Consider the following 27,868-nt stretch of genomic DNA (forward strand, 5'->3'; position numbering starts at 1 on the left):
GATGCTTTTGAAACTGTGTTGCTCTTCATGTGAACAAAATATAAATAAAAGTTGTTTTCTGAAGATGTTCTCTTTTATAAAAACTCAAAGTACTAGTATCTTTTGTGTTTCCAACCCCCAGACTTTACCCAAATTCAAAATAGACTCAGTACAAAATAACCAGCTATGTCAAGGTTGATTTTAGTCCTAAGCTTTTTAAATTATTTTAAAATTACATTTTTCAAATAGTGACCGTACAAATCCAGTAAAACTGCATCCAAATTCTTTGGCATTGATTTTGATGGTAGACATTTTCTTGGAACCCAGCCATGCTGAATGTAAATGAAGTGAGGTCATTCGGTTCAAAGTACATTCTCTACTCCACTCTACGAGTCAAAGAAACTCCACAGGATTTAGAGTCAGAGAACTACATATGAGGAGAGACAGGGAGGACATAAAACAACTTCTGGAAGTTCCTTCATGACACAGGTAGGCTCATTTATTAGGAAGTGGGAAATACATGTTACTGCTCAGACTGTTCTTAAAGCTTGGCCTCCAAACAAAATGAGTTAATATCTGAGAAGAACATTGATCAGGATCTTTTCTGGAAGGACAACAGTCAGAGTAGCTGTTCAGCTGAGTACAGGAGGAAGCCAGTCCCAAAGAAAAACAGGCAAAAGAGCTGCCTGGAGTTTGTAAAAACACATGAGAAAAGCTGTGATTCAAAGTTTATTCTTGACTTTCTTAACAGTAGTTGACAAAACAAGGGTCATTTAGTGGCTGCTTTGGAGATTTTGATTGTATCAACCTCAATTTACATTTTTCCGAGCACTTGAAAAAAAGTCTTGTTCATGTTGGCATAAAGATTGAGATTGAAAGTTACGATACAATACTAAAGATGATGCAAAGCAATGTGTGGCAGAAAGTGCATGCTGCTGTGCTTGGAGCAATGAAGGGAAGCTCTTTGGATAAAGCTGCTCAAAAGAGCCTAAAAACCACCAAGCTGTGTCATTGACTTACCACCAAATCACCTGCAGAGCAAAACAGAAACCTTGAGCTTTAATTAAAAATTCAAAATATGAGGAATGACTTGATAGCTGTTCCTCCTCATCCAGTTTCACCAAGTTTCATCACATTTGAGAACAGTCATTAAGTATTTTACCTTGATTGTTGCTTTTAATTAATCTATTGTGAAAGCTGCAAAACCTCCAAATCACAACTACTGGGAGGACAGTTTCTAAACACAGTGTAGATGGTTCCTGTGATGTATAGTGAAATGCCTCTTACATGATGCTTCTCAGTTGTACCAGCAGAGGTCTTTCTGGCTCTTCTGGAAACTTTCATACTGGCTCTCATTCAAGTTGGAGATTATGCCTGTTTGTTTGGATATATTGAACTACTTAAGATGTGGATGTAAATTACTTGAAACAATTAACTTTCAGACTGGTGATGTTGTGGGGAATGATTGTTTAAAAGGACTTGAAGCTGTAGTCCAAAACCATGACTTTATGTTATGTCTATAAAGAAAAATAAATCCGTCAGTCTAGTTATAAAAGGTATTTGTGCATTTTAATCTACGTGCGTATATTTTGTGTGTGTTTTAGAAAATCTGTTTTGCTCCTTGAAGACTTGTTTTGGCAGAATGCCACACAGCTGGAAGACATCATAGCACCACCATTTTCACCCTCATACTTTCTTTCTTGGCCAATTAACCTAAGTGCACAAGGCATAAAGACAATTGAGGGCTTTGTTTTGCCGTAAAAGAAGTGATGCAAACTCAGTATGATTAATGAATGAGATATATGCTGTATGACACCTGAGAGACACCACGGGGCCACATACATTGTCTTTGTTGACTGGAAGCAGGAAAGATGCCATGAACTGTAGTATTTCAGTTACTTTACCATCACCGATGGCTATAAACTGGATTTTTTGTTTATTTTTGTCATTGCTCCCAACATTAGTTTCATGTGTTAGGTATACATAGCATTGTATAACGCATGATATTTAGAACTTAACTTAGCTGAACTTTTTTATGACTTTTCAACTTTCTTAATATTTTCTTTAGGTATTTTTTGAGAAACAAATAATTATCAAATCAAAAATAGGTAGATGGATAGATTCATGCACACTAACACGTAACATTCTCTGTTTATTTGAGTGTCCCAAGTATTTGCAATCTTTGTTTTCATCAGAATTTACAATTTTTATGTAATCACTTAAAACAGGTACAGACAGCTCACCTTTGACTGCTGAGATTTATAGTGTAAGAAAGCATCATAGAGAAGGGTTGAGCTCTCTTATAGTTAGTTGAAGCATCAGCCACATGTTATCAAGCCTTGTGAGGTGTCTAAATCCCTAAAATTATATTCTAAAAGCTGATCAAAAGCCGACAGTTTAACTTTAATTAGGTATCATATTTTTGTGCATAAAATCCAAAGAAACTAGCAACTGTCAGATTTAGTATTGTCCCCATTTAAAAACACATTAATAAAACCAAAACTCTGGACACATACAAACATAAAATCCGTCCATCCGACAGAGTGAAAGTTTAGAAAGAGTCTCACCAAAATACTTTTTACTTTAAATTTACTACTTTAGAATAGTACTGGTACTTTGAAACGTTAAGTGCAATACTTCAGTAAATGTTATTTTACACCTCTATCTTATGCTCAGCATTTTTACATCGGGCAGCAGGTTTAACTTTTCTTTGTTAGAGAATGCAGCCGTCAGTAAGCAAAATGCAAATCAAAACAATCTCACAACAGGTGACCTGCAAACTCCGCCATGTGTAGAATGTAGTCAGCAGCTATTTTGCACAGACGCCAGCTGATCAGTCAATCATTGTTGGCCCCATTCAGCTGCAAGCCATGTTGGAAGCACAACAACCATTTGAACTATGCAGCCCTGCTAAATGGAGAGGTCACACAATCAGCAGAGCAGGGCACGTTCACAGTCACCTGCCCCAGCAGCTTCAGCTCTGTGGGCATCAGATTGATCTGTGTGACCCATTCGTGCGTCAGTCAAATGAAACATCACATAACGTCTGATCACTGATATGCAAAGAATTGTGGGGAAAGTCTTGAATGAGGGAATGTGAGTGGCAGGTGAGAAGTGTGATTAGCTGATTAGGAATACAGGAATTTGTTGAAGGCTACATGCAAAAGTAAATTACTTGTGCTGGTTTCATGAGCCATTTTTTCATTGGTTGTGGGGATAGGGGTCACAACAACACATCACTTCATACCTCAATTCTTAAGTCTCTGTGTCTCTTTCTTTTTCTGCCTTTCTTTCTCCTTTGCTGTCTTCAAACAGTGGCTATAGACAAGCAATGTGAATAGAAATGTGGCTGCTCGAGTTTCTAAGTTTAGTGGGAACTAGCTTGTAAATGCTGGTGCTCTGAAGTCTGACAATAAGCCAGCAGAGTCAGCAGGTAATGACCCCTGTGATTTAAACCACAGTGATACAGTCTGCCTTAAATGCAATTTTAAATTGCTCAGTAATGATGTTGTTGTTTAAAGCGCACTGGATCTTTTAGATGTGAAGCTTTATGATGGGATTAAGCTATGTTTATTGGTATAGAAGTGAATTTGCAGTTTTGTGCCATTTAAAGGTCACTTAGGCTATTTAGGTCACTGCACTTTGATGGTGTGATATCTCATCATGTGATGATACTGCATTTCTAATCTAAGTTGGCAATGTTTTAATCTTTCTGACTGCTCAATTGTAGTCGTAGCTCTTTTACAAATGCAGTCTCATGCAGTCTGACAAGGCTGGCTGAGTCTCAGATTTTGTGATAACCTGTATGCTACAGAGATGTTAGATAGGAACATGTCCCACATTACTTGAGCACAAAACACTGCATAGATGCTGTGCTACACCACTAGAGGTCACCCTAACTCTCCTCTCTCTGGTCCACACACAGTACATCTGCCGCTGGTCCTGGACTCATAAGAATGATATTGTTGCACTTCAGCATAACTAAACTGAGCTGTTTCTAAAGAGAAGCAGAGAAGATTCAATTGGTGATCAGTAAACTTATTTTATATATCTGAGAATGCAAATATGTTTGTGTTGCACCATGATCATGAGAAAATGGGAATGTCCTAGGTCATTTTCAATATGTGTAAGTCCAGCTAGCACTGTCATAAATCTACATTTCAATGTTCAAGGCATGCCCTGTAGTTATACTGACAAACACCAATTGAACTGACAGAGGTTCAGAAATACTGTGGAAGCATTTAATAGATTTAACAGCCATTTAAACAGTAGTGACCTCAGGTCTTACTGTACATGATTTGTTGAAAAGGAGCCATGATAAAGCTACTTGGGTATGGCAAACATGCACCCAGAGGAAGAGATGTTATCTTCAGTTTTAAAATCATTATGGTTTAACAAATAGCTGGAAGCTTCTGGCTAGTTCCGCTGTACTGAGTTATCTGATCTTTTAAACTTATCTTCTTACTCTCACATGCTTGGATTGAGGAAGACGGGCCTGCAAGCTTCTAGAAAGGTTAGGGTTACATAATTTCACTGCAGAAAACCTTGTAGCTCCAAACTATTTCAGGAACCATGGAAAGCAGCCTAGTTTGTAACTCCACCATCCTGTGCTTCTGAGTTTATTTTGTGGTAATATAAAATATAAATATAAATAAAGGATTCTATAAATCCTACCCACATTTCTTAACCCTTCAAGTAGAGTTGAAAGATGAAATGATCAAAGTTGTAATTATTACTTTTTGATAGCACAGAGCGGGTTTGTATGAGTTCACTGAAATTCCAAATCAGGGAGAAGTCTCCATGCTGAAGGCTACCAGCCTGTCCTGCCTATGCCTGCGTATTTGTGCTCTAGTTGCTCACTCATGCAAATAAAATGAAGTTAATCAGTGTTATAGTTAATGAATGCAGTGAATGGAAACTGTAAGTGTAAATGTGTGGAAACGAGAAACAAAACTCAGTCAGTGGAGGCCTGGAAGAAAGAGGATAGCAATGTTAATGGGCATAAGGCCCACACTATTCAGGTGTAAAACCTTTCCTGATACCATTTCCCATGAAGTCATACACACCCTTAAAAGCTTTAAGCTTTAAGGTCCTCCACCCAGCCTCATTAAACATTTCACTAAACCATATGCCATTAACATGCAAGTAATAAAGAAACAGGAAGTACTCAAATACCTCTGACATCCTCAATACATCAGACTATCAGCCAATGCTCCTCAGGAACCTTGCACCATGCAGAGAAAATTAACTAAAATTAAACCATCTCAACTCAACTTTATTTACAAACCTTTCATACAAACATGCAGCCCTAATTTCTTCACAGAGCAAGATTAAAACAGCACAGACAAAAAAGTAAAAAACTAAAAACATATAAAATAAATAGAACTTTGCAAGACTACAAATTACAACAATAAAATGTTCAGATGATAAGATAAATAAACACAATGATTAAGACTTAAAAACTAAGGCAACAAATGACAATGCCTCATTAAGTAAAAGCCAGGCCAAAAAGATATGTCTTAAGGTTTCTTTTAAAAATGTCCACAGAGGTGGAATCCCTCAGATCCTCAGGCAGACTGTTCCAGAGACTAAGGCCTCAGTGGCTAAAGGCTAATCAGGATTTGTTGAAAATCCTTGGGACAACTAGGAGGTCAGCTGCATGTAAAAATTTTTTTTAAATCAATTCTAAAACTGATAGGCAACCGATGCAATAGATAGAACAGATAAAATAGGTGCTGTCTGGTCTTCATCAGTACTTGGGCTGCTGCGTTCTGAACAGGTAGGTGGCCAGCAACTTTGTTAGGTAGACCAAACAAGAGAGTATTACGTTACAGTCAAGCCTAGATGTCATAAAAGCATGCATTTGTTTTTCTGTGTCAGCCTGAGAGAGATGGTCTTACCTTAGCAGTGTTTCTAGGATGATTAAATTACCCTTTGGTGACATTGCTGATGTGGACTTCAAAACTGAGGTCAGAATCCAAGATGACCTCAAGGTTTTTGACCTGGTCCTTGGCATGAAGGGCTAATCAGAATCAGAAACTATTTCAGAATCAGAAACTATTTATTGCCAAGTAACATACATTACAAGGAATTTGCCGTGGTCTGATGGTGCTAAATTTAGTTTTTTTTTTAACATATAACATATAATCTGACAGACAACAAGCATGTAAAAATATAAAGGTAAAAGAATAAGATAAGATAAATAACAAACAGTGCAGTGACCAAAATAAAGTGTCCAGGTAAAGTGTCCAGTATTGACCAGTAGGGGGTGTGTGCGTTAATGTAACGCAGGGGGGGACAGGGTGGTGTACGTTAATATAACGTATAACTTGTGTTTGTGTGTGTGTGTTGGGGGGGGGGGTCAGTGCAAGTCTTTGGCCGTGTTCGTCAGGTTGACTGCAGAGGGAAAGAAACTGTTATTGTGGTGGGAGGTTTTGGTCCTGATGGTCCTGATGGACCCCCTCCCCTGCCAGAGGGGAGGGTTCCCATACCCTCGCCACTTTCATTGACTCTGGGTCCGATGTCAGTCTCATGGACGAAGAACTAGCTCAGCAGCAAGGGATTGACCGGGTTTCTCTTCCTGGTCCTGGTCCTGCCAGCACTCTCGACGGCCATCTCCTGGGCACAGTCACCCACCAGACAGCCCCTGTGCGCATGCTCCTCTCCGGTAACCATCATGAGACCATCCAGTTCCACATCCTGCGGTCTCCTCGCCTTCCCCTCATCCTTAGTTATACCTGGCTCCAATGCCACAATCCCAACATCGACTGGGCGACGGGGTCCATCCTCGGGTGGAGTCCTTCCTGCCACCAAGTGTGCCTCAAGCAGGCGGCTGCCCCCCAGCCGTCCACCCGTTCCAGTCCGACGCCGGATCTGTCAGGGGTTCCGGTGGAATACCACAACTTCGTACAACATCAACGACTCCTTGGCTGCTGGCATCATCTGTCCCTCTTCGTCACCCACTGGCGCTGGCTTCTTCTTTGTGGAGAAGATGGACAAGTCCCTACGGCTTTGCATCAATTACCGGGGCTTCAATGACATCACGGTCAAGAACCGCTACCCCCTCCCCCTCATCGCGTCTGCCTTCAAGCCCCTCCAGGAGCTCCAGGTTCCAGCCTCCCCTGTTTCCGGCCCTGGAAAAGGAGGTGTCCTGCCCGTCGGCCCAGGCCTTCATCTGCCACTGCCGCAGGACTTGGATCCAAGCTCGGGCCGCTCTTCTTCACTCTGCTGACCGCTACGTCACCGCTGCCAACCGTCACCGCACCCTTTATTGATGGAGGTCCTGCCTATACGGTTCACCACCATGGGAGGGGTCTCCAGTACCTGGTCGACAGGGAGGGGTATGGCCCTGAGGAGAGGTCCTGGGTTCGGGCGCGACACATCCTGGACACCTGGCTCATCAGGGAGTTCCACCGGCGTCACCCGGACCAGCCGGCCAAGTCCGCCATGCACTCAGGGCACACTGCCCTTGAACCACCTTCCTCCCTGTCATCCGAGGCTTCAGATGACCCTGAGGATGAGACACCCTCTGATGCTGAGGAGGAGGATCCTGCCATGGAAGTCTCTGACGAATATTAGTCGAGCTCACAACGCACCGCCGAGCCTCTGGGGGCTAATGGCCAGAAGCAAGACCTGCATTGTTTCCAGTTTTACCTGTCTGCATTATTCCCTGCACATGCTGAAAATGAAAGTCATTACCAACCATACCTGCCTGTATCCGTGCTGCAATTGGGTCCCATACCAACCCGTTACACTGGGGCATGGAGATCTAGGATTTATCAAACCGACAATGGTTGTTAAAAGGACCCTTGGATTGTTTTGGTTCTTATCTAGGAGTTAAGAGAAGTGAGCCTGTCTGGCATTTCTCAGCGCCTTATTATATTATGAAAGGTAGTCACAAAGAATATCATAGTGGATCTGGAGTTTGCTTTTCTCTTTTCTCTCCATCTATGCTTGGCTTGTAGACAATTTCCATGCTTTCCAATTTAGATTTAGGCAAAGTTTATTAACAGTCTCATTTTCCAAGGTGGCTTACATTTTGAAACAGGTCGTTTTTTGTTTTTAGTTTTAGCGGGGCAACAAGGCTAAAATTAAGAGGGAGAAACAGGCAGAACAGGAAAAGCAGAAGGGACAGAAGCATAGGCAAAAGGAAGGTCACCTCTGACCTCATGTACACATCAAAATTCTTGACCTGTTGGTTGTTGAACTTCTTATAAGAAATTGACAGGTTTATCAACCTCCAGATCATGAGTTTATAGCACACAACATGCGTTCCTGTGCTGGAAACATCCTCACCACTGTCACCACCCAACATCGGTGTGTAATAATGGCTTTTGCAAAATCACATTTTGACTGACGGATTAACAGTCAATGGCACCCATACCATCTGTCAATTAAAGCTTGAATCTGCTGAACATGCTGTGCCCTCGGATCACATCAGCCAAGTAAACTGCACAACCATCCAAGCTAGAAACCACACACATCATTAAGCACTGGAATGTCATTAACACATCAGTGGGATCAGTGGAACGTGCCAGTGTGCTTTTGGAAGGTCACGCTTACTGACTTATTTCAATCAACCAAACGTATGTTATTAACTTAACAAAAGTCAGCACAAGGTCTATAGGCATTGTTTGGCTTTCTTACCGTGAGACAAGCTGAAGGACAGCTAAACATATACTGTCCCTCTAAATGTAACTGTTTTCATCACACCATACAGTAACTGATCCTTACCACACTGCTCCAACAAGTTTAAAGAAGGAAAATCTATTTACTAAAACTATGGACTCACAACAAGGCAGAATTGAACTTCTCCAACCCTTTTTATTCCTCTGTCCTTTGCATGTTGGATAAATGACTGTGCCTCATGACTAAATTATATAACAAAATAATAACGATATAACAAGTGTTTCTCAGACTAAAGGAATAGCTGATTATTTCACAAATTATTTGTAATTATTTCATATTCGACTTCAATCTAGTACTTTCAGACAATATTGAATAAACCAAAATGGACATAGCCGATTATTCGAAAATAATTTATTTTAAAAAATAGAAAAAATATACATTTAATATATAAACAGAGTTTTACAGAACAAATGAGCGCTACATGTCATGAAATCATCCTGCAAAACATCAGCTGGACTCAGAAGAAGCATAGGTTTTCAATTTATAGTAAAAAATACAAATACTTTACAGATACACTTATTTACATTCTTCATACATTTAAGTGGCCTTAGTGTATCATCTCTTTGTCTCTCTCTCTCTCTCTCTCTCTCTCTCTGCAGAAATGTGGTATTAAACATTACCAGCAACAGTGACCTCGGTTAGATCATTGTGTCTGATTTCTTCCTCTGTATCCTGTTGTTGTACCCCAGTTGCATGGTCTTTTACACGTGTCTCGTCATTCGTACACTGTGATGCCTCACTTGCTACTCTCCCTTCTTCCATTCTTTCAAGCTCTAGCCTCAGTTGCTCTTTCTCGTTTAGTATCACTTCTTCTTCGATGGCTTTCTGCTGCTCCCTCTCTTTCTTCTCTTTCTCAGCCTTCTCCATTTTCTTCAGCTTCCAGAAGAAGCCCAGGTTTTTCTCGGGGTAGGTGACTTTGGCCAGTGGCAGCTTGAAAATCTTATTGGTCCCCGTTGTTAAGAGGAGGAAAGTCAGGGCAGAGAGACAGAAAGGCCAGGTGCAGGCTGGCAGACCGAACTGTAGAATGAGGAAAAATACATCATATTGCAGTCAGCAACTTATAAATGATAAATAATGATATAAATAGGAGTGAGAGAAAATGTGTCCTTACATTGGACATGATATTGGCAATGGCTGAGCCGAGGTATGCACAGAAAAAAGCTGCAGATGGAGAAGAGAGATACAGAGATATGACATTTGCATGCATGCTGTGATCATACATTACAAATATCTATTCACTCTCTGCCAACGTTGCACATGGTTACATTTCACCTGATCATCCTATTTGGATTAGATTTCAGATAATGTGTTTACTCACCACATGTGATGGCAAGCAGGTGAACCTGCCAGGTGAGAGCATAAAACATTCCTCCAATGGCAATGCAGGCTAGCACACAGTTGTATCCCCAGAGGCCAAAGTAAATGTCTCCAAAAGGAGCTGCAAGAGCGAGGCCTGCAAAATGTTAAAACACAGCCATCAAGGAAATGCCAAACTCAGTTTAAGTTTGGATTATCTTAATCCTGGTTATTTTGCACCTAACAGCTATTTTTGGGGTCATCTTGGAGTTGGAACATATTGATTGTTGCTTGAATTCTGTAAGCATGTAAGGAAGCAAACATGAATTGTGCTGTTTATTGAGGTGAGACAAAATGACTTTTACATTAGATGTTCCTTATTGTGCACCCTTCCTATATTGGCTGCCTGCCGAGGTATTGTCTGGTCCTCTCACCAGAAACCATGCCCACGGCAGATCCCAGGACGGCATGAGCGCAGGTGATAGGGGAGGAGATGAAGAGTGAGATGATGAATATTCCTCCTGTCCAAGGGTTGTCACAACCGTAGACCTGGCCTATCCCCACAGGCACTGACATGAACAGCTGAAGAGGTACGGACAGAAAGGTTAAACTGAATTCTAGATGCACCACAAAGCATGATTGACACCCATTTACATTTTCACTTATGTTGCTTGTTTAGACCTCTTGTGAGGGAGTGTAGAAACTGTGATTGATATGTCAGTCCCCTGTTAGCTTTGATGCACCTTTACAAAACAAATTACCCCTAACGTACGTAGGTAACAACGTGGCTAACATGAGCAGAGAGGTCTTCTTGCCAGATCTCTAATTAGTAACTACACATTGCTACTACAGAACATTTTGATCTAGTACGAAGTAGTAAGTTATTTACTTATTTACTTGTTGGGACAGAAGTCATACACGCATACATACATTGACAGACATTGAAGGAGACATTGAGGAATCTGTCATGTCTAAACTACATCATGTTGAAATGCCATCAGACGCTGACCTTGGCTACATCAATTTCAGCCCAGGTGATGTTGGGCAGCTCTGAGCGAGGCTGTATGAGGACTTGGGGGAAGTGATGGTTGTAGTGGCCGGTGGCAACCATGTGGAGACACACCAGGATGTTGAAAGGCAGGGTGAACACTGGCAGATCCCAGCGACTGTTAATAGAGGCCAGGGCACTGGACACAATCGGGCTGAAAGACAAGGATACAAACATCAGCATGTATTAGATTTAATCCACATTTAACTCATACAATCATTCAGTTATATGTATTCACGTGTGCTTATATCTCAATCACCTTCATAGTGACTTCTGCAAATTTCCTACTCTAATAATTATTATTGTAATATTATTATACTAGCCAGTACCAGAGATGCCAGCATCACTGTGGTACTGACAACCTGTTGTCTCCACACCAACATAATTAAATCAGCATAAAGGAATGAAGGATCTTTAAATAGAAATGCTGAGCTGAAACCTGTAAGCCTTTAAAGTCATGACATTTATATGGTAATACTACAGTAAACTGATCAGTTTTGACATTTAATGTGTTGTGGTTTGGTTAATTAACTTAGATATACCTCTCATTTCGTATGATATGAATCTACTGCATTATTTAACCATTAGTCAATCTAGTTGCTCACCACATCATGGACATGAAGATGTTGGGCAGCAGGAGCCACCAGTACCAGTTTCCTGCTTTGGAGAACACAGCCATCAGCAGTCCCACTAGGATGCCATTGTAACCATACAGCCCTGCAGCTATTGCACCCCTGAAGAAGAAGTTAATTGAATGAATGAATGAATGTTTTCCTGTTATACAACTCATAAAACTCGTAAAAATCCTCCTACATAACCATTTCACCTTCTACTACCAAAAGGAAATAATTATCCAGTCATATTTACATCATGTTTCATGGCAGCACAACCTAATGTTGTTGAGCGTTAATTCACATCCAACTTTCTCTATATACAGTAACATCTAATTACAATCTAATTTGTTGTTATATGTTGCATCAGTTTTGTTCAAACCTGTTCTGTTGCAGAATGAGGGCAGAGATGGTGGCAAAGAGTGTGCCCACAAAGCCGTTGAGAGCCCACCAGTAGTTCTGCAGGATGAGGCCAGCAAAAATGATGAGGCCACTTAGAGGGTTGTTGACAAACATCACCTGAGCAGCTCCACGCAATACCCAGTCCAGCAGCTGCAGCAAGAAAAACTGTTCTGGGGGTTGGAAAGAGAAAATAGACGAAAGAGCGCTGACATTTTCCCAGAGCTGCTTAACAGGATTACCTGTTTACCAGGCTGAAATTCCTTCTTGGGTCTCTCTCCAAATCAGAATCAGAATCAGAAATACTTTATTGATCCCCGGGGGGAAATTGTACATAATAATAAAATAATAACTGCATCATTGAACTCAGGGTGGAGCACCCTCTGTAATAACAAACAGAAAGTCGATATGCGGCCCACTCTCAATGTTATACATACTAAAATCTGTGTTGTGTTTTCCACAAAGACTAGTACAAGGATTCAGTATATATTGCCTAAGGGTACAGTGAGTATAATCATCTTATTTATTTTTCTAATTATGTAATGTCTAGTATATACTGTATGTAATACGTAAACAATGTAAACAATATGTATTGACTTACTTTCCATCCATTTCCCAAACACTTCCATGTCTCCAGAGAAGTAGGAGACCCCCTTGAGGAAGCAGGCTTTGGCCCTCTGCAGGGGTGTGGGTCCTGGCTGCATGGGGTCCTTCTCCTTCCTGTCCTCCTGGGAGTTGTCATGCTCAGACGGCAAGACAGGGTGCGCCATCAGGGGCTGGAGCTCCTGCAGCCACCATTACAGTTAGAAAGGAATTAGAGAGTTGAATTACAAGGATCGCATGTACAAACACACACAGCATCTAACTTATACTGTGTGTCTAAACTGTGAACACTGACTTACAATGAAGGTGGTGGCAGGAGAGGTGGTGGACAGTGCAGCAGAGGTGGAATAGTTGATATTCTTCTGAATATCCTGAGAGGAGAGAGGAAAAGGTGTCACTCAGCAGCACAGTAAGTCTTCAACACAACAACAAATACATGTAATTAAATACTTAAAACTTAAAGAAATGTTAATTGTCCATTCTTATGCATTTATTTACTGGCCTTCATATCAACCTGTATGAAAAGCCAATGGGAAATAAAATCTCATGGTTTAGGAAAAATGTATTTTTAATCTAAAAGAAAAAAAATTGTGGCTCTGTTACAGAGAGGAAAAGATAAAAACAAAACCAACTGGCAGCCTTTTATTAATTATTATTCCAACAAAAAGACATTACTTCACTGCAGTATATTGCGCCACTATGGTCGATGATTTGTGTTACTTGAATTTTAATGAATCATCCATCAAAATCAATACTCTCAGATAAAGGAATATTATACCTAGCCTAACATTATACTGATAATCTTCTTTAAACATTAGTTCATTCGATCAAACAGACACACATTCATTAAAGTTTAGTCATGTTTTACTGTCCTGCTGGACTTCAGGGACTTTAACAAACAGGCACAAGTTAAGCACTCTTACCTTTGTGCAGGGTGATCCAGGCATATGTCCCAGAATAGACACAGGCTGCATGGGTTGCCAGCTTCTCTCAAGCTGTACAACACGGACTTCCACTGAAGGCTTATATAGCTTCAGGCCACAGAGAAAACCCCTCCTCTGTTCCTCTGCTCAATCTCTACAGGAAGCACTGGAACTCTGAAGTGATAATCTTTGCCACACCCAATTCTCTCTAGACACAAACGATTCTGTCCTTTCTCCTACACTGACAACCACAAATTACGTGAAGATGAGGTCAGATAAAGTCAAGGCAAGACTCTGGTTTGAGAGGCCATGAACTCCAGGTATTAGTGTTACTGACTGACCACGGGGCGAATGTCTGACCGTAGCTAGAATTTCGGTGGAGTGTGCTTAAGTTACTCCTTAAGCACACTCCACCGATTTTCTCTTTACAGGTCTTGGGGATCACTACTGTATAAAGCCTCGTGTGAACGTAAATGCCAAACATTCCTAATTTCCAGCTTGTCGATTTTGAAGAGTTTCTGTGTTTCTCTGGTTTATATCATAGTTAATTGAATGTCTGACTGTTGGTCGGCAAATCAAGCAATTAGAAGAAATCACCTTGGGCTTATGAAATTGTGATGGGCATTTTTCACCATTTTTGCACATGTTATAGAATACATATTATAGATAAATCAATAATGGGAAAAGAAAACATAAGTTGCAGCAGTATTATGGAAAGGGGACTGTATCTACCAACCAGCCATCTGTATTTGCAGCATTTAAACTCAATAGCAACAAGAAGTAAATGTCATAGAAAATTGGAAATGCAGTACAGCTCTCCAAAATAAACAGCTAAAAGTGTGTTAAGATAGCTACTATACAAGTGCTTAGTGATACATTTACACTGTAAACCCTGCTTTTCTTGCCATCTCCTGCATGAGTAACATGCCCTACTGCATACTTACAAAAGCAATGAGACATTTTACTTACACTTAAAAATGTACTGTATGTCAAGAATGACACCTGCAGATTGGCAAGTGCTGACAGTTTTAGACAGCAGTGATGATGAGTGAGGTCAGAGTTGATCATTGTCCTGCTATGAGTGATTTGATCCTTCATTCAGGATCATAACAGCAAACACACATTCAGTACACTGTAATATGGAATTGCTTACACCAGTACAGTGATGTTTGAGACTTATTTCAGCAGTATTCAGATCCTTTACTTTAATATCAAAATACTCTATTACAAGTAAAAGTCTTGCATTTGAAATTTTACCTAAGTAAAATTATAATGTATTATCGGGAAAATGTATATAAAGTATCACAAGTAAAAGTACTCCATTATGTTATTACTGATATATTATTATGTATCACATTATTAGATTAATGATACTGATCCATCAGTGTGTAAGCACCATTTTACATAGTTTTAACTACTTTATATACAGTTTGGTAGTTTAGTCCAGTGGTTCCCAAGGGTTTTGGCCCCTCCAATGGGTCACAAGATATGTCGGAGGGGTCACAAGATGATTAATAGGAGAGGAAAGAAGAAAAAACAAACAAAAAAATCTGTGCTTTTTTGTGAAATAATAGATCATTTTACTTTTGGGAGGACTGCTAACAACACATAGACATCTGAAATGTGACAGGAAGCCCCAACCAAACAATGTCTTTTTGCAATGAGTCACAAGCCACATATGTTGGGAATCACTGATTTAATCTTACAATAACAATGCATTGTATTTTATCAGCTTATCATGTGGTTCTTCATGTAAAATTAAATGTAAAATAGTGAGTAAAAAGCACAATATTTCTCTCTGAAATGTAAAGGACTAGAAGTATAAAGTAACATAAAAGGGAAATACTCAAGTAAAGTACAAGTACCTCAAAATTGCACTTTCAGTTTCTCTGGGTGGCAGTGGGATTTATAAATATTGTTTATTCTGTTCCACTAAATCAACATCATCACATGATATCCACATTATCATAAACAGCAGACACACACACACCTACAGATGGGTAATGCGAGCGCAGCGGGCCTTGTTTGTTGCTTCAGCATTTATCTAGTCGCTAAACACAATTACAGTATAGTTACAGGGCTGATGAGCAGCGCTGATTGTGGCAGCAGACATCGAGTCATCGCTGAAGGAGGAGGAGTAGCCTGAAAAAGAGGGTCAATGCAGCTAAATAAACACTACTGTAAATGTGTCAGTGTAAGGCAGAAGGCTATTTTTCTCTTATCAAATGCTGTGTTTTCAAATGCCATGTTGGTCAAGATGTATGTACGCATGCCCTTTTTTCAATAGATGTGTTTTTCCCTGCGAACATGAAACAGTGTTATATGGTTGCAAAACATTTCACTGAAGTAGATATTCTTGTATTCTTGAACATGCAAAGTCAACACCAACCACACCAGTGCTACTTCTATTACTTGCATGCAACTGTAGCTCAGTGTTAATGCTCTTTCCATTTTCTCAAAGGGTGTAAAAAATACAATTATCAAAACTTAAAAACTGGATGGAGACCAAAGAGAGCATCTTAAAAATATCACTGTGAAGTTAAGTGTTCACATAACAGCTGAGCTCATCTATGGCATGTTGAGTGACTGTGTTCATCATGTTTTCCGCCAACAGAGATTTAACCTGTCAGTCCAGTTACCCTGCAGGTGCACTGTAAGACATTTCATGTCATTTCAACTTGCAAATGAAAGTTCACCTGCTGCCTTGAAAATGCAAATTAACTCAACTTGAAGACAACCTTTGTTTCAACTCATTAATTAAAGTTCATCTAGTTGATATGACTACAATGTTCTAGTTGTCTCAACATTGTTTTTTATGTTTTCTAAGTTGATTTAACTTTGTACTCAGAGTTAAAACAAAGACTAACCTTACATTATCAGTGCAAGAAAACCTTATTTACCTAGTCAAACAAACTCACATTCTGATATTATAACTCACACTTTCAAGTTCTATATTTATATAACTTGCCATTTCAAGGATTCGAGGATTTACATTTTAAATATGTTTCAACTTCGATGTATAAGTTATATTGACTGATTATTGCAAGTTTGCTTGATTTATTAATCACAATTAATAGTTGCAGCGCATTTGTTCAGAAATATCATTTATTTTAAAAAACAATGTTTTACATGAACTTTGATCTCAAAGTTGATCATCATAAGATCAGCAAGAACAATGTTGCACATTGTTACACATGCCTACATCAAGGCACTTGAGTGTTTACACGTTGGTCCCACAGTTTCCAAACAGTATATAAAATCCATATACTGAATATGAAGAACAAGGTACATTGTAAAATATTTACCAAATACTGCCAAAACTGTAATTGACAATAGGACAGATGAAGAAAGAGAAATAAGGGATACTGAGAGCTTTTATGAACCATACAATAAACTTCCTGACTAGATAGATTATTTTAAAACCATTCTAAAATAAATTTGTTGGTTCATTATGAAAGTTACTTCCTCAAAACAAATTCAAACAATCAATACAGTTCAGGACAGCATTAGGTTTTCCACCTTAATTCTTTCCTCATTTCTTGACCTGCTTTGACCATACCTGACCTGAGCTGTAAAAAACTACACTGCTGAATACAGTCAGTGGTGTACAAACAATGTTTGTTAAGAACAATGCAGGAGACCCCAAAAAACAGGTTCCTCTCAATAAGGGCTTCAAATGTACACTCATTTGTGTTAAGGATCTAAGCAGCTGGATGTACTGCAGAGGATGTACTTCCTGAGGCAGCTGAGGAAGTTTAACCTGCCACAAAAAATGCTGGTTCACTTCTACACTGCCATCATAGAGTCCATCCTCACCTCCTCCATCACCGTCTGGTACGCTGCTGCCTCCACCAAGGACAGACGCAGACTGCAGCGTATCATCCGCTCTGCAGAGAGGGTGATCGGCTGCAACCTTCCATCTCTTCAGGACCTGTACTCCTCCAGGACCCTGAGGAGAGCAGGGAAGATCGCTGCCGACCCCTCCCACCCCGGACACCATCTGTTCGACCCCCTCCCCTCTGGCAGGAGGCTGCGGTCCATCAGGACCAAAACCTCCCGCCACAAAAACAGTTTCTTCCCCTCTGCAGTCAACCTGACAAACTCTCACTGACCCCCCCCCAGAACACAAACACAAGCTATACGTTATATTATCGTACATCACCCCTGTCCCCACTGCGTTACATTAACGCACCCACCCCCTACTGGACACTTTATCTGGACACTTTACTTTATTCTGGTCACTGCACTGTTGTTATTTATCTTATCTTATTTTTTATTTTTATTTTTATTCTTATTCTTATTTTAGCTTTTATATTCTACTTATTTGTTATCAAAACAATAGCACCTTCAGACCACAACAAATTCCTTGTAATGTATGTTACTTAAACAGTTTCTGATTCTGATTCTGATTCTGAGCTGTACAAACTACACTGCCAAAAACAAGAACAATGTGCAGAACAAACAAGAGTCCAAAACAACAACTCCTTTCTGCCAGGAGCAATGATGCACATTCATTTGTTTACAGGCGATATCTCAGCAGTTTATTTCTGAGCCCATGGATTCTTGCTGAGCACTGGTCCGCTTTGATGCTCATGATGACCTTCTGAAGGAACTCAAAGCAGTACTTCATATTACGGGGGTACTCGAGGTTGAGGCAGTAGATTGCCCCCATTAACATGGCAAAACCTGTGGGCACATCTCTGAGGTCATGTAGGATGATTGTCTCCTCTACCACCACAGCCACATTGAAGACTTCCAGAGGAAATGCATCAAGCAGAGGGCCTTCGTGTCCAATCAACAGTCCAACCTGCATTCCTTTTATGATCACATCAAGGGTTTCTCCATGAGCCTAATGACAAAGACACACATGTCTTAACTGACATTTTCAAATTTTAAGCATCACTGCCAGTCAAAGAAAATACATAAAATATGTTAAATGAGTTCTAATTTTCCAGTGGTTACTTTATGCTACATTTTAAATGTAATTTTATGGCTTAAACTTATCAAAGTACGACTGAAATAAATACAGGGAAAAGAGCAAGGTCAGCACTTCTGCAGTCATTATTGCCATTGCTAACTTAACCCATAGTAATACTTACACGATACACAAGTTCTGTAACAATGAGCATTACATTGGTTATGGCAAAACCTTGAATTAAGCAAGTGAAAAGTGTGTATAAAATCAGTTAATATACTGACTTACATCACACATCCTGATTATGTCGGCGGAATCCTCTGAAAGAAATTTCGGAAGACCGAGTAGGGCAGCCATTCTTCTGTTTTGGTTTGTGTCCTCCAGGAAAAAAAAAAAAGAAAAAGACAAGAGTACGTAAATATGATACTCAAGCTAGAATCCTAATTTTAGTGCACATTATTGGTAATAGTTTCTCTATATAATACTTGCCTCCTTTTGAAGACACTGCAGAACACCACTCAGGGTCAACCTTCTTCCAGATGCTACAGCAGCTTTGTACGCTTCCAACAGACTTGGAACCATGGCATCTAGTCCTTCTAGGAATGACTCCAGCAGGTCTTTGGTGACAATTCTGCTGAACTCGGCACATAGCTGAAACAGACATAATAAAACAACAGACAAAAGACAGGAGTGAGAGAAAATAAGAGCAGCACGTAACAGCTGTAGCAATTGAAACAAAGAAATCATAAATACACTGGCAAGAAAGAGTACATACTTTATGTTGTGGAAGAAGTATTCATATCCTATAGTTCAGTAAAAGTACTAATACCACATTGAAAATACTCCACTGCAAGTTCAAGTCCAGCGTTATCAGCAAACTTAAGGAACTTAAAGTGGAAGTCTTCACATTGCAGTAAAAGGTTTCCTATTTGTATTTTTTTTTTTTTTTAGCTGAAGTCTCAACTTCGATGTATAAGTATATTGACCGATTATTGCAAGTTTGCTTGTAAAGTAAGTCAGACATATGTAGTGGAGTGAAAAATGCAATATTCTACAGCTGACATGTAGTGGTGTAGAAGTAAACAATTGTACAAACTGGAAAATTCCAATAAAGTACAAGTACTAAATAATTTCTAATTTGTACCAAGTAAATTGTACTCAATTGGCAAAGGATTACCTGTCTCTCACAAAACAATGCAGGCCAACTGTCCATGACAGCAGAGATGAGTGGCTCATCACCAATGAAAATATTAAATATGTAAATCCGGGTCCCTCTTCTGCACTTCCAGAAGCATGGTCTCACAATCCACGATTCTCTGATTTAACAGTAGTCTGTCCCTCAGGTGGCTCTGGCAGGTAGTGGATCTCTCCTTTTTTTGACTTTTTGACTGGCTTGCACTTTTCCTCTCCTCTTTTTCTTTTATTTACAAGAACTTCAGGGCATCCAGCTGCCATCATTCTCTGACGGTAATTGCCCATCTTAAATCTTAAACTAAATACCCAGCAATACCATCCTTTACCTGACCCTGGCTCTCTGAGACATGGGTGCTTTGCAACAAGAGCTTTGGCTACACTTTCATAATGGTCTTTGTTGGGATAGGCTGTGATTTTGGATATGATGTCAGCAAGTCTGTCCAGTATTTCACTCTTCACACCCTTTGAGATGACCATCACAGTTCCATCCTGGACATAGGCATCATTTGCTGCCCTTAGCTGAAACTCAACATCATGGGAGAAAGCTGGAATAACAAAGGGATCAGGCCATTCTGCTGAATCACAACTACTTGGGGATCCAAAGCTTACAGTATCTAGTGTTGAGTCAGAAACCCCTTCCGAAGATGTGAACAAAACTTTGAGTGTGGCTCGTTCATTTGGTAGGTCCTTAATGTCTGTCAAATTGCAGAGCTGATTCCCAAAGTCTGGATCTTCAAACTGTAAAATAAAGTTCCCTCGGAGACCCAAAGTGTTGCAGTTTTACACACAGCTCATCAACTGATGGGGGAACGTTCTCTAGGGTGACATGCCTTATTTCTTCAGGTGAGAGGATAACTCGGAGAAGCATCATTGGTGTCAGCAACAGCTGAAACACAGTGAACAAAATAGAAAACACTATATTATCAGGAAATAACCATTGAAAGTGAATCAAAAATAAGTTGTACAAAAATATAAATGTACGAGAAACCAAAAACAGATGTCAATAGCATATAATTCAACAATGAAATAGAGGCATTTATTGCAGAGTATCTGCATTGATCCCGTTACATCATCCAGAGAGTAAGTGTGTATATAAATGTACAAAACAACACTCCCCAATCAAACTGTACCTTAATGTAACATGAACGTCCTTGGAGTGACCAGCAGCTTTCCTTCCACAAGGTATGCAGCAAGAGGGGTGTAGTCATTCAGATTGTCAGGATCAACAACCACAGTTACTGCAGGGTCTCTTTTGGCAAGCTGGAAACACCTGAGATGATCCAGGGAGGCCGCTGTGAATAGTTCCATAATGAATGATATGCAACCATCCACTACACAGATCTCCAGTACTGTCCCAAAGTCTGGCAGTCCACTTGTCTGTCCAACTGAGAGCACCATTCCTTTAGAATATTTTGTTCCATTTAAGTAAGCAGTGGAGGTGAGTGAAACAGAGTCCAGATCTTTAAACTTATTCCGTAAGGCCTCTCTGATAGCAACATCTAAGATGCCCACAGATACAACTGATACTTGGCCAGTCTCAATACTTGGTTTGAAAATTGTTGGCATCTCCAAATAATATGCCAACATCAGCTGATGTCTTATAGCTAAAGTGTGCAGAATATTTTTAAAGTTGCCAGTTTTGTGAACCACCTTTTTAAAGAAACAATGTTTTACCTCAAATCGTATTGTCCAGAACTCAATTGGTGGACCAAATTTCTTGATCAGCACAGGATAATGTTCAAGATAATGATGCTTAGGGCGTAATTTAGTACCAGGAAATGTTTCCAATAGCAACTCTCTGTGGTCAGAGATTTTTGATTGTAGGTAGCACAGGGATTCTGTTGTGAATGAGTGGCTGTATAGTAGTTCAACAATGTCTTTCAGTTCAAGGATCACAGACCAGATCAGCAGTGGAAGGAATCTCAGAAGTGCCCAGTTCTCGTGTCCATTGCCACCAATAGTTCCATTTTTTGAAAAGTTTGTATGTACTGTCTGAGGCCTGTTAGTTTTGTCATAAAACTGAAAGGGGAATGATCTTATTCTTTCATTAAGGTCATTCAATGTGAAATACTTTTTAGCAATCAGATCTGAAAGACACGTGCACAGTTCCACAGGTACGATTCCTTCCAGCAAATCATGAAGAAAATCAGGTGGAAACCCTTTTGCAGGATGAAAGTGAGCAAGTCTTCTTAAAGGACAGTCTTCATCAACACATGAGGCATCAGTTGTCTTGAGCACATTAACAGCTTCATCAAACAATGTTGGTGTTCTCAAAGTAAAAGTCCCACTTCTGACATCATACTTCTGAATATCTACACGGTTAGCCAAACAAAATCTTAAACATTTCTCCACATTGAAAGACTCTTGGTATCCAGCAAGTGAGTGTGCACCCAAGTTATCGGCAGACACATACAAAACGATACCTTTGACATAAGACCCAAGTCCTTGTACAAATACACCTATGGTCTCCAAATGCACAAGATCTCTAATCAGTGGCTCCAAAACCTTTCCATAACCATACTGTTTTATGTGCACAGTTTTGCACAATATAGCTAGATAAATTGATGATAATGTTGATCTAAATCTTATGGGTAAGTTGGCTATAACCCAATAAATGCCACACACTTTGTGTTTCTTTTTTGAAGTCCCCAACGGATTACAAAGTTCAAAATCATCAATGTATAAGCTGAGAGCAATTCCTAATTCTTCAGTGAGAAGTTTGTTTTCTTTAAAGTATTTGCCATCTTGAAATGAACTGTAATGACCTTCCCGTTGACTAGACGTCTGTAATGTTTGAAGAATCTCAGTTCTTTTCAACAACTTACTTAACAACTCTAAAATAGGAATATAAACAAATGAATGTTTTTTTTCTTGTACATTTAGCACATACTGGACCGGTTCAATGACTGTGAAGTTATTTTTATAAAATGACTGCCTTTTACACTCTGTGCCCAAAGGCCCCTGCCTTGAAAGAAATTTCAGTGGGTTTAAAGATTGTATTTCATCAGACAATGATGTAACAACAGAGGCATCAACTACACAGTTATTTTCCTCCAAGACTTTTGTATAATTTCCTTAATATTTTGACCAGCAAGTTCTCCAATGTCAAATAACTCATCAATTACCTCCTGTATTGCTGAATTAGAAACATGTAAAATGGTTTGCATGCGGAGAAATAAAGATGCCAGCTGGTTTTTAATCGCCTCTCCATTTCCAAGAGGAAGTTCAGCACCAGAATCATATGAAGGTGATGCCTCAGTATAATTAACAGAATCCTCCCCTGTTACAGTATTTGTAAGTGTATGCTGTTCACAAAGCTCTGGTCTTAAACTAGTTAGGGTGGAAAACTTATGATAGCGACTTCTATGAGCAGTAAAGGTTGATAGTATACTAGATTTGAAAGAGCAGTCTACAAATGGACATTTAACTGTTTCCCTGTTCCTCAAATGAGTCTTTAGATGAGCAAAATATTTGTTAATGTTACTAGGCTCTGAGAATGTACACAAGTCACAGCATAATTTTGTCACACAATTTTGTCCTTCTTTTACATGTTCTTTCAAATGGTATTTAAGTTGAGCTTGGCTTTGAAATGTGTTCAAACAGTCTTCGTAAATACAGAAAAAGCCTGAATATCTTCGATGATGTCCATGACGCTGTTTATAATGTTGTATTATTCTTCCTTGGCAACTGGTGGAGAATGCGCAAAACTTCCAAAAATTTCCACTTCATGAACTGGATATGCTTGGTCACGCCTGTAACAGAAAAAAAATGCATTTTTACTACCTTGACATTGGCCTATCACAGATATATTGGTATCAGCATTTATGTTGTCATATCAGCTGAGATAAAAAAGTTGGTTTTAAAGATTACAAGGCAGAAAACGATGCTTGGGGTGATTCAGAATTAAATTTACAGTGTTTAGGTTCACTTTTTTATTGCATAGTTTTCATAGTAAAATGAATGAGTCGTTTACCGGTGTAGTTCGTTACAAAGCCACATCGTAACGTAAGGTAATGTTATGCAACGTGAGGTTTGAAAAAGAAATTAAACTACACTTACAATCATAATGAAAAGAAACGTTGGTTAATTCATAATAAAATAAAGTGGAGCTGTACGCTCTGCCATTTCTCCCCGCTGTGTCTCAGCGCTGACCGTCAGACCCCCCACCCCAACCCCCATTGCAATTGAAGCTACCACAGTATGCTCCCTTTGCCCTCGTCTGTGTAGCTAGCTAACCAGCTAACGTTGCTAATGTCAACTGAAGCTAGCAAACTTCATGTCGAAGTCCAATGAAGAACTTCAGTAGCTCATTAATGAAAAACAAATACTGCACCAGATTAAAACAAACCCTTTTAACATTTTTAGCTTTCTATCAAAACTTATTAGTAAGCACGATGTACAAAGTTAACTCTATTATCTTTATGTTACAACTCCAAAGTTAATGGCAAAGGATTAAAGATTTTAAAATCATTTACACTCACCTCCAGTGCTGTCTTTCAGCAGTAATGAAATCGCGCGCTGTAACGTTTCTCCGTATTTCAGACTGTAGGTTAACGTATTACTCCGCCTCAATTGGATGGCCGTTGCAAATACATAGAATCCCTCCGCCGGCAGCAGTAGTCCTCTCATTGAGAGCAAAAGGTGTCTATGCTTTAGTCCAAATTAGAACATGGCATATCTCCAGGATATAACAAGTTGTTTATATCTATGTTTCAACCTTGCCATTAGTTTAAAGAGGTGGGGGGTTTTTCAAACTCAAATGCTGAAGCAAGTATTTTTTCTCTGTAGCTCTCAGACCTTCACTCCCGCCATTTTTCTTTCCTTTCTTTTTTCAACTGATAACTTGATTAAGCAAGTTCAGTCAATCTGACAAAATTTTCAAGTAGTCAAGATAATGAATAAATGTAAATTTAACCTACAAAAACTAGAATAGCTGAGTTCAAAATCTAAAACTTATCAGAGCACTTCGAGTTAAAGAGAAAATGTAAATTGACATAAGTAAAAGGGGCTGTGATGTTTTACGGAGTGCAAGCTTTCCTGATGCAGAGTCATTGAAAGGATCTACTTAGTTGTACTGCGTCATTGCCCTTGTCTTTCTGTACCTGCTTCTCAAGTGTAATTGTTCAAGTCGCTTTACATGGGAGTTACGTTGTTTTGTTATTGTAATATTATATATATATATATTATATTCTAATATAATTGTTATGTAATCATATCACGGCTTTTATAAGTGTGTTAGGTGTTATTTCATGCCAACGCTGTGATTACAGGTACTTTATTACAAATTACACTTGTTATTATTTGTGTTTAATGGGAAATTCAAAAGATACACAGATTTTGTAAAAGTGATCTGGGTAACAGCAACTTGGGCATCAGTGGGCTGGAGAAGAGTAGGTTGACAGGGACATCTAGTGGAAACATAAGAAATTACAAATCAGCTGTGTCTTTATTCCCCTCTCCTCCATGATCATTTGACTTTAGACCTCACATCGGATCAAACCAACAAATTTCCTCTGGATCCAGACTCACTACGACTGAGGATTTTTTTTTGTTGATGATACACAAACAAATGCAATGATAAAACTAAGCAGACCAAGCTGGACACAGGATCAGACACTTCTGCCCTCACTTCTACAGAAACAAATCTGACAAGTTTAGAAAAGGCAGCAATTCAGTGTTTTCATGCAGCCAACTCACCCTCGTGCACACACGAAAAGGACGGGGCAACAAAGTATGCCCCTATGCATGTGTTTGTTTCTGTGTGTGTGTGTGTGTGTGTGTGTGTATGATGGGGTGGTGGGTGGTGAGGGGGCTCTCCAGCCTCTGCCAGAGTCTATGGAACCTGATACTTGATGACTCCCCATCACAAGAATGTGAGTTTCCTTCTCTTGGAGCATCTGGCCCGACGCCCGGCCACATCTCCATCTGTGTGTGTATTTGTGTGTGTGAGTATGAGTGTGTTACTTGTTACTATTTGCCCCTTTTTCAGAATGAGCGGCCTCTTTCAGTGAGACATTCTTTGCACGATGGTTGTCTGATTTGTTTTCTTAGTCTTCTGCTAATGTGCTGTCACTTTCTGTCTGGTCTAAATACAATGGATTGAGACTGCCTCTAAATGTTTGTTTCGAGCACATTTTCAATTTGTATAAACATTTTATGAGGATTCTACGGAAGCTGAGAACGGTCATGCTTGCAATGATTTTTTTAATGCCGCTATCTCGAGGTCACAAGTAAATTATTTCACTATCTTGATATAACAAAGCTCGTTTGCTCGTGATAACGTGTAAATTTATCTCGTAGTCTTCTCCTTAAATGACAACGGCTGATCCGAATGTTATCGCTAACAGAAAAACACAATGCAATTTCTGCTGATGTTAGACTTTGATTGAAGTACAGTCTGATGCATTTATCAATAATGGGTACTCGTTGATTTGACATTTTCAGCTTAAATCAGTTGCTACACTTGTCAAGATGCCATCTATGCATGCTGGTATGGCTCTCCTGATCTCTGAGAAACATTATAAGTAAGTTAGGTTAATAAGAGGAAACAGCCTTTTGTTTTCTAATGGGTTGACTATCTTGATATAACAAAGCTCGTTTTCTCCAGATAATGAAATCTTGCTATCTCGAGAAAATGCCATTAAAAAACGATTGCAAGCATGTCTGTCCTCAGCTTCCGTAGGATTAAAATAACCTGACGCTGATAATAATAAGTGGAGTTACTTACCCACCCACCAAACTGTAGTTTCATGGTCAGAGGTGTTAAAATGTTTTCTTTCGGCTGAAGCCTTTTCGTTGTGACAGGAAACTCTCACTCTATTCTCTGTACTTCAGGGTGTCTCAGTACACTGTGACATCACTGCTGGGCGTGGTTACAATTGAAACAGAGTACACCTAACAGTTGCTGGGCGTGGTCGGGTCAGAGGTGCAACAGACTTGAAACTTTCGACCAGAGAGGGCAGTGAAGCCCTGCTTTTCAACCTGGTAAGTTACTCTGTAACCTCATGTCCTGGAAGCGTGTGAGTAAACCTACACAGACGCAGGGAAACTCCACAATACTGCAGGGACACTGCTAACTACTGGTTATTAAATCAAGAGTAAAATGCTTGTGTGAAAGGAAAATACTTAAGCTGCAAATACAGTTTCTATTCAGTCGAAAGTAAATGTGTGCGATACATAATTTTATATATTTGCTCAAAGCTTCTAAATAAAGTTGCTGATACTGCATTTTTTCTATTCTGAAATCGATGCCATTGAGAATTGCTCAGTTTAAAAACATAATTTGCTTCAAATAATTAGGTAACACAGGGCCAGTTAATGTGATGTCTATATATATATATATATATATATATATATATATATATATATATATATGATGTCTTTCTCTTTAATGAAAACCTGAAAATTCAGTACTCTCTGCAAATGGTGTCCTGCTTTAAATACCTGGGGTTGCACATCTCAGATAACCTCACTTGGAGCATCAACACAGCTGGAATAGTGAAGAAGGCCAACCAATGCCTTTACTTTTTGAGGAAGCTGAAGAGAGCTTCCTTGGTTTTATTATTGCTATGAACTGCACCAGGACGTGCGTACCCCCGCAGGACCTCATTTTGTTCCCTTTTCATGTGTAACATGTTCTGGAATGACAATACAAATATCCTCCTGAATTCTCTGCATTTTTGCACTTTGTAAAAGTAGACAAATGGCCAAAAATGGTCAAATATTCTGGTCCTCCTCAAGGGCTTGTACATAACATCTGTCATGTAGCCAATTCCTTAAAACACACTAGAGAAGATAGATTGTGGATGGCTGCACTTTGTTACACCTCATTCTTGTTGTCTTTTTAATTCAAAATCTTAGTACAAACAGTCTTTTATTCTGCAAAACACCGGTATCATTAAGTTAATTATTTAAAGAAAATCAACACACATGTGCCAGGGACAGTTCTAACATGTCTAAAGTAAACCCTAATCATCGATGATTTATAACCCATTATTGATCCTTCTATATTATGATACAGTATGTCAGATGTCATCCAGATAGTTAGTGATTCACTCGCCATCTGTAGAGCTGCTTTATACATCACTTTTAAATTACAGAGAAAAACAGAAGATTAAACATTTAGCCATCAAACTGTTCAAGGGAACCCACATAATGTTACAGTATAAAAATAACTGTCACAGAATATCTGTGTCTGCAGACCTGTATTCAT

The 27,868-nt window shown here is 39.4% G+C and overlaps 2 protein-coding genes across 3 annotated transcripts; both read right to left on the bottom strand.

Annotated features, from left to right (window-relative positions):
* Positions 1-8,782: 8,782 nt before the first annotated feature.
* slc14a2 (solute carrier family 14 member 2) lies at positions 8,783-13,614 on the bottom strand. Of its 2 annotated transcripts, none has more exons than XM_070904028.1 (10): positions 13,548-13,614; positions 12,924-12,995; positions 12,623-12,806; positions 12,005-12,174; positions 11,617-11,745; positions 10,973-11,165; positions 10,398-10,545; positions 9,986-10,120; positions 9,779-9,828; positions 8,783-9,684 (listed from the first exon to the last, which is right to left on the bottom strand). In XM_070904028.1, exons 3-10 carry the CDS (start codon positions 12,761-12,763, stop codon positions 9,277-9,279), a joined length of 1,374 nt encoding a protein of 457 aa, XP_070760129.1. In that variant the 5' UTR covers positions 12,764-12,806; positions 12,924-12,995; positions 13,548-13,614; the 3' UTR covers positions 8,783-9,276. The 2 variants fall into 2 exon arrangements, with proteins under 2 accessions (XP_070760129.1, XP_070760128.1); XM_070904027.1 differs by having other exon boundaries at positions 12,005-12,194; positions 13,548-13,608.
* A 4,263-nt stretch (positions 13,615-17,877) lies between these two features.
* LOC139284778 (uncharacterized) lies at positions 17,878-19,676 on the bottom strand. Its single transcript, XM_070905163.1, has 4 exons — positions 19,640-19,676; positions 18,952-19,113; positions 18,751-18,840; positions 17,878-18,396 (listed from the first exon to the last, which is right to left on the bottom strand). Exons 1-4 carry the CDS (start codon positions 19,673-19,675, stop codon positions 18,067-18,069), a joined length of 618 nt encoding a protein of 205 aa, XP_070761264.1. The 5' UTR covers position 19,676; the 3' UTR covers positions 17,878-18,066.
* Positions 19,677-27,868: the final 8,192 nt, after the last annotated feature.

The sequence above is a fragment of the Enoplosus armatus genome, chromosome 4 (genome assembly GCF_043641665.1).
Source record: "Enoplosus armatus isolate fEnoArm2 chromosome 4, fEnoArm2.hap1, whole genome shotgun sequence".
Taxonomy (NCBI): Eukaryota; Metazoa; Chordata; class Actinopteri; order Centrarchiformes; family Enoplosidae; genus Enoplosus; species Enoplosus armatus.

Excerpts from the sequence above, each read along its gene's own strand:
- LOC139284778 (XM_070905163.1), bottom strand. The coding sequence starts at position 19,675 with ATGGACAGTTGGCCTGCATTGTTTTGTGAGAGACAG. Across the intron at positions 18,841-18,951 it reads TGCAGTGTCTTCAAAAGGAG|GACACAAACCAAAACAGAAG; the intron begins GCAAGTATTATA and ends TTTTTCCTGGAG. Across the intron at positions 18,397-18,750 it reads ACATAATCAGGATGTGTGAT|GCTCATGGAGAAACCCTTGA; the intron begins GTAAGTCAGTAT and ends CTTTGTCATTAG.
- slc14a2 (XM_070904027.1), bottom strand. The coding sequence starts at position 13,598 with ATGCAGCCTGTGTCTATTCTGGGACATATGCCTGGATCACCCTGCACA. Across the intron at positions 10,121-10,397 it reads TGCCGTGGGCATGGTTTCTG|GCCTCGCTCTTGCAGCTCCT; the intron begins GTGAGAGGACCA and ends AACATTTTGCAG. Across the intron at positions 9,829-9,985 it reads CCTGCTTGCCATCACATGTG|CTTTTTTCTGTGCATACCTC; the intron begins GTGAGTAAACAC and ends CTCCATCTGCAG.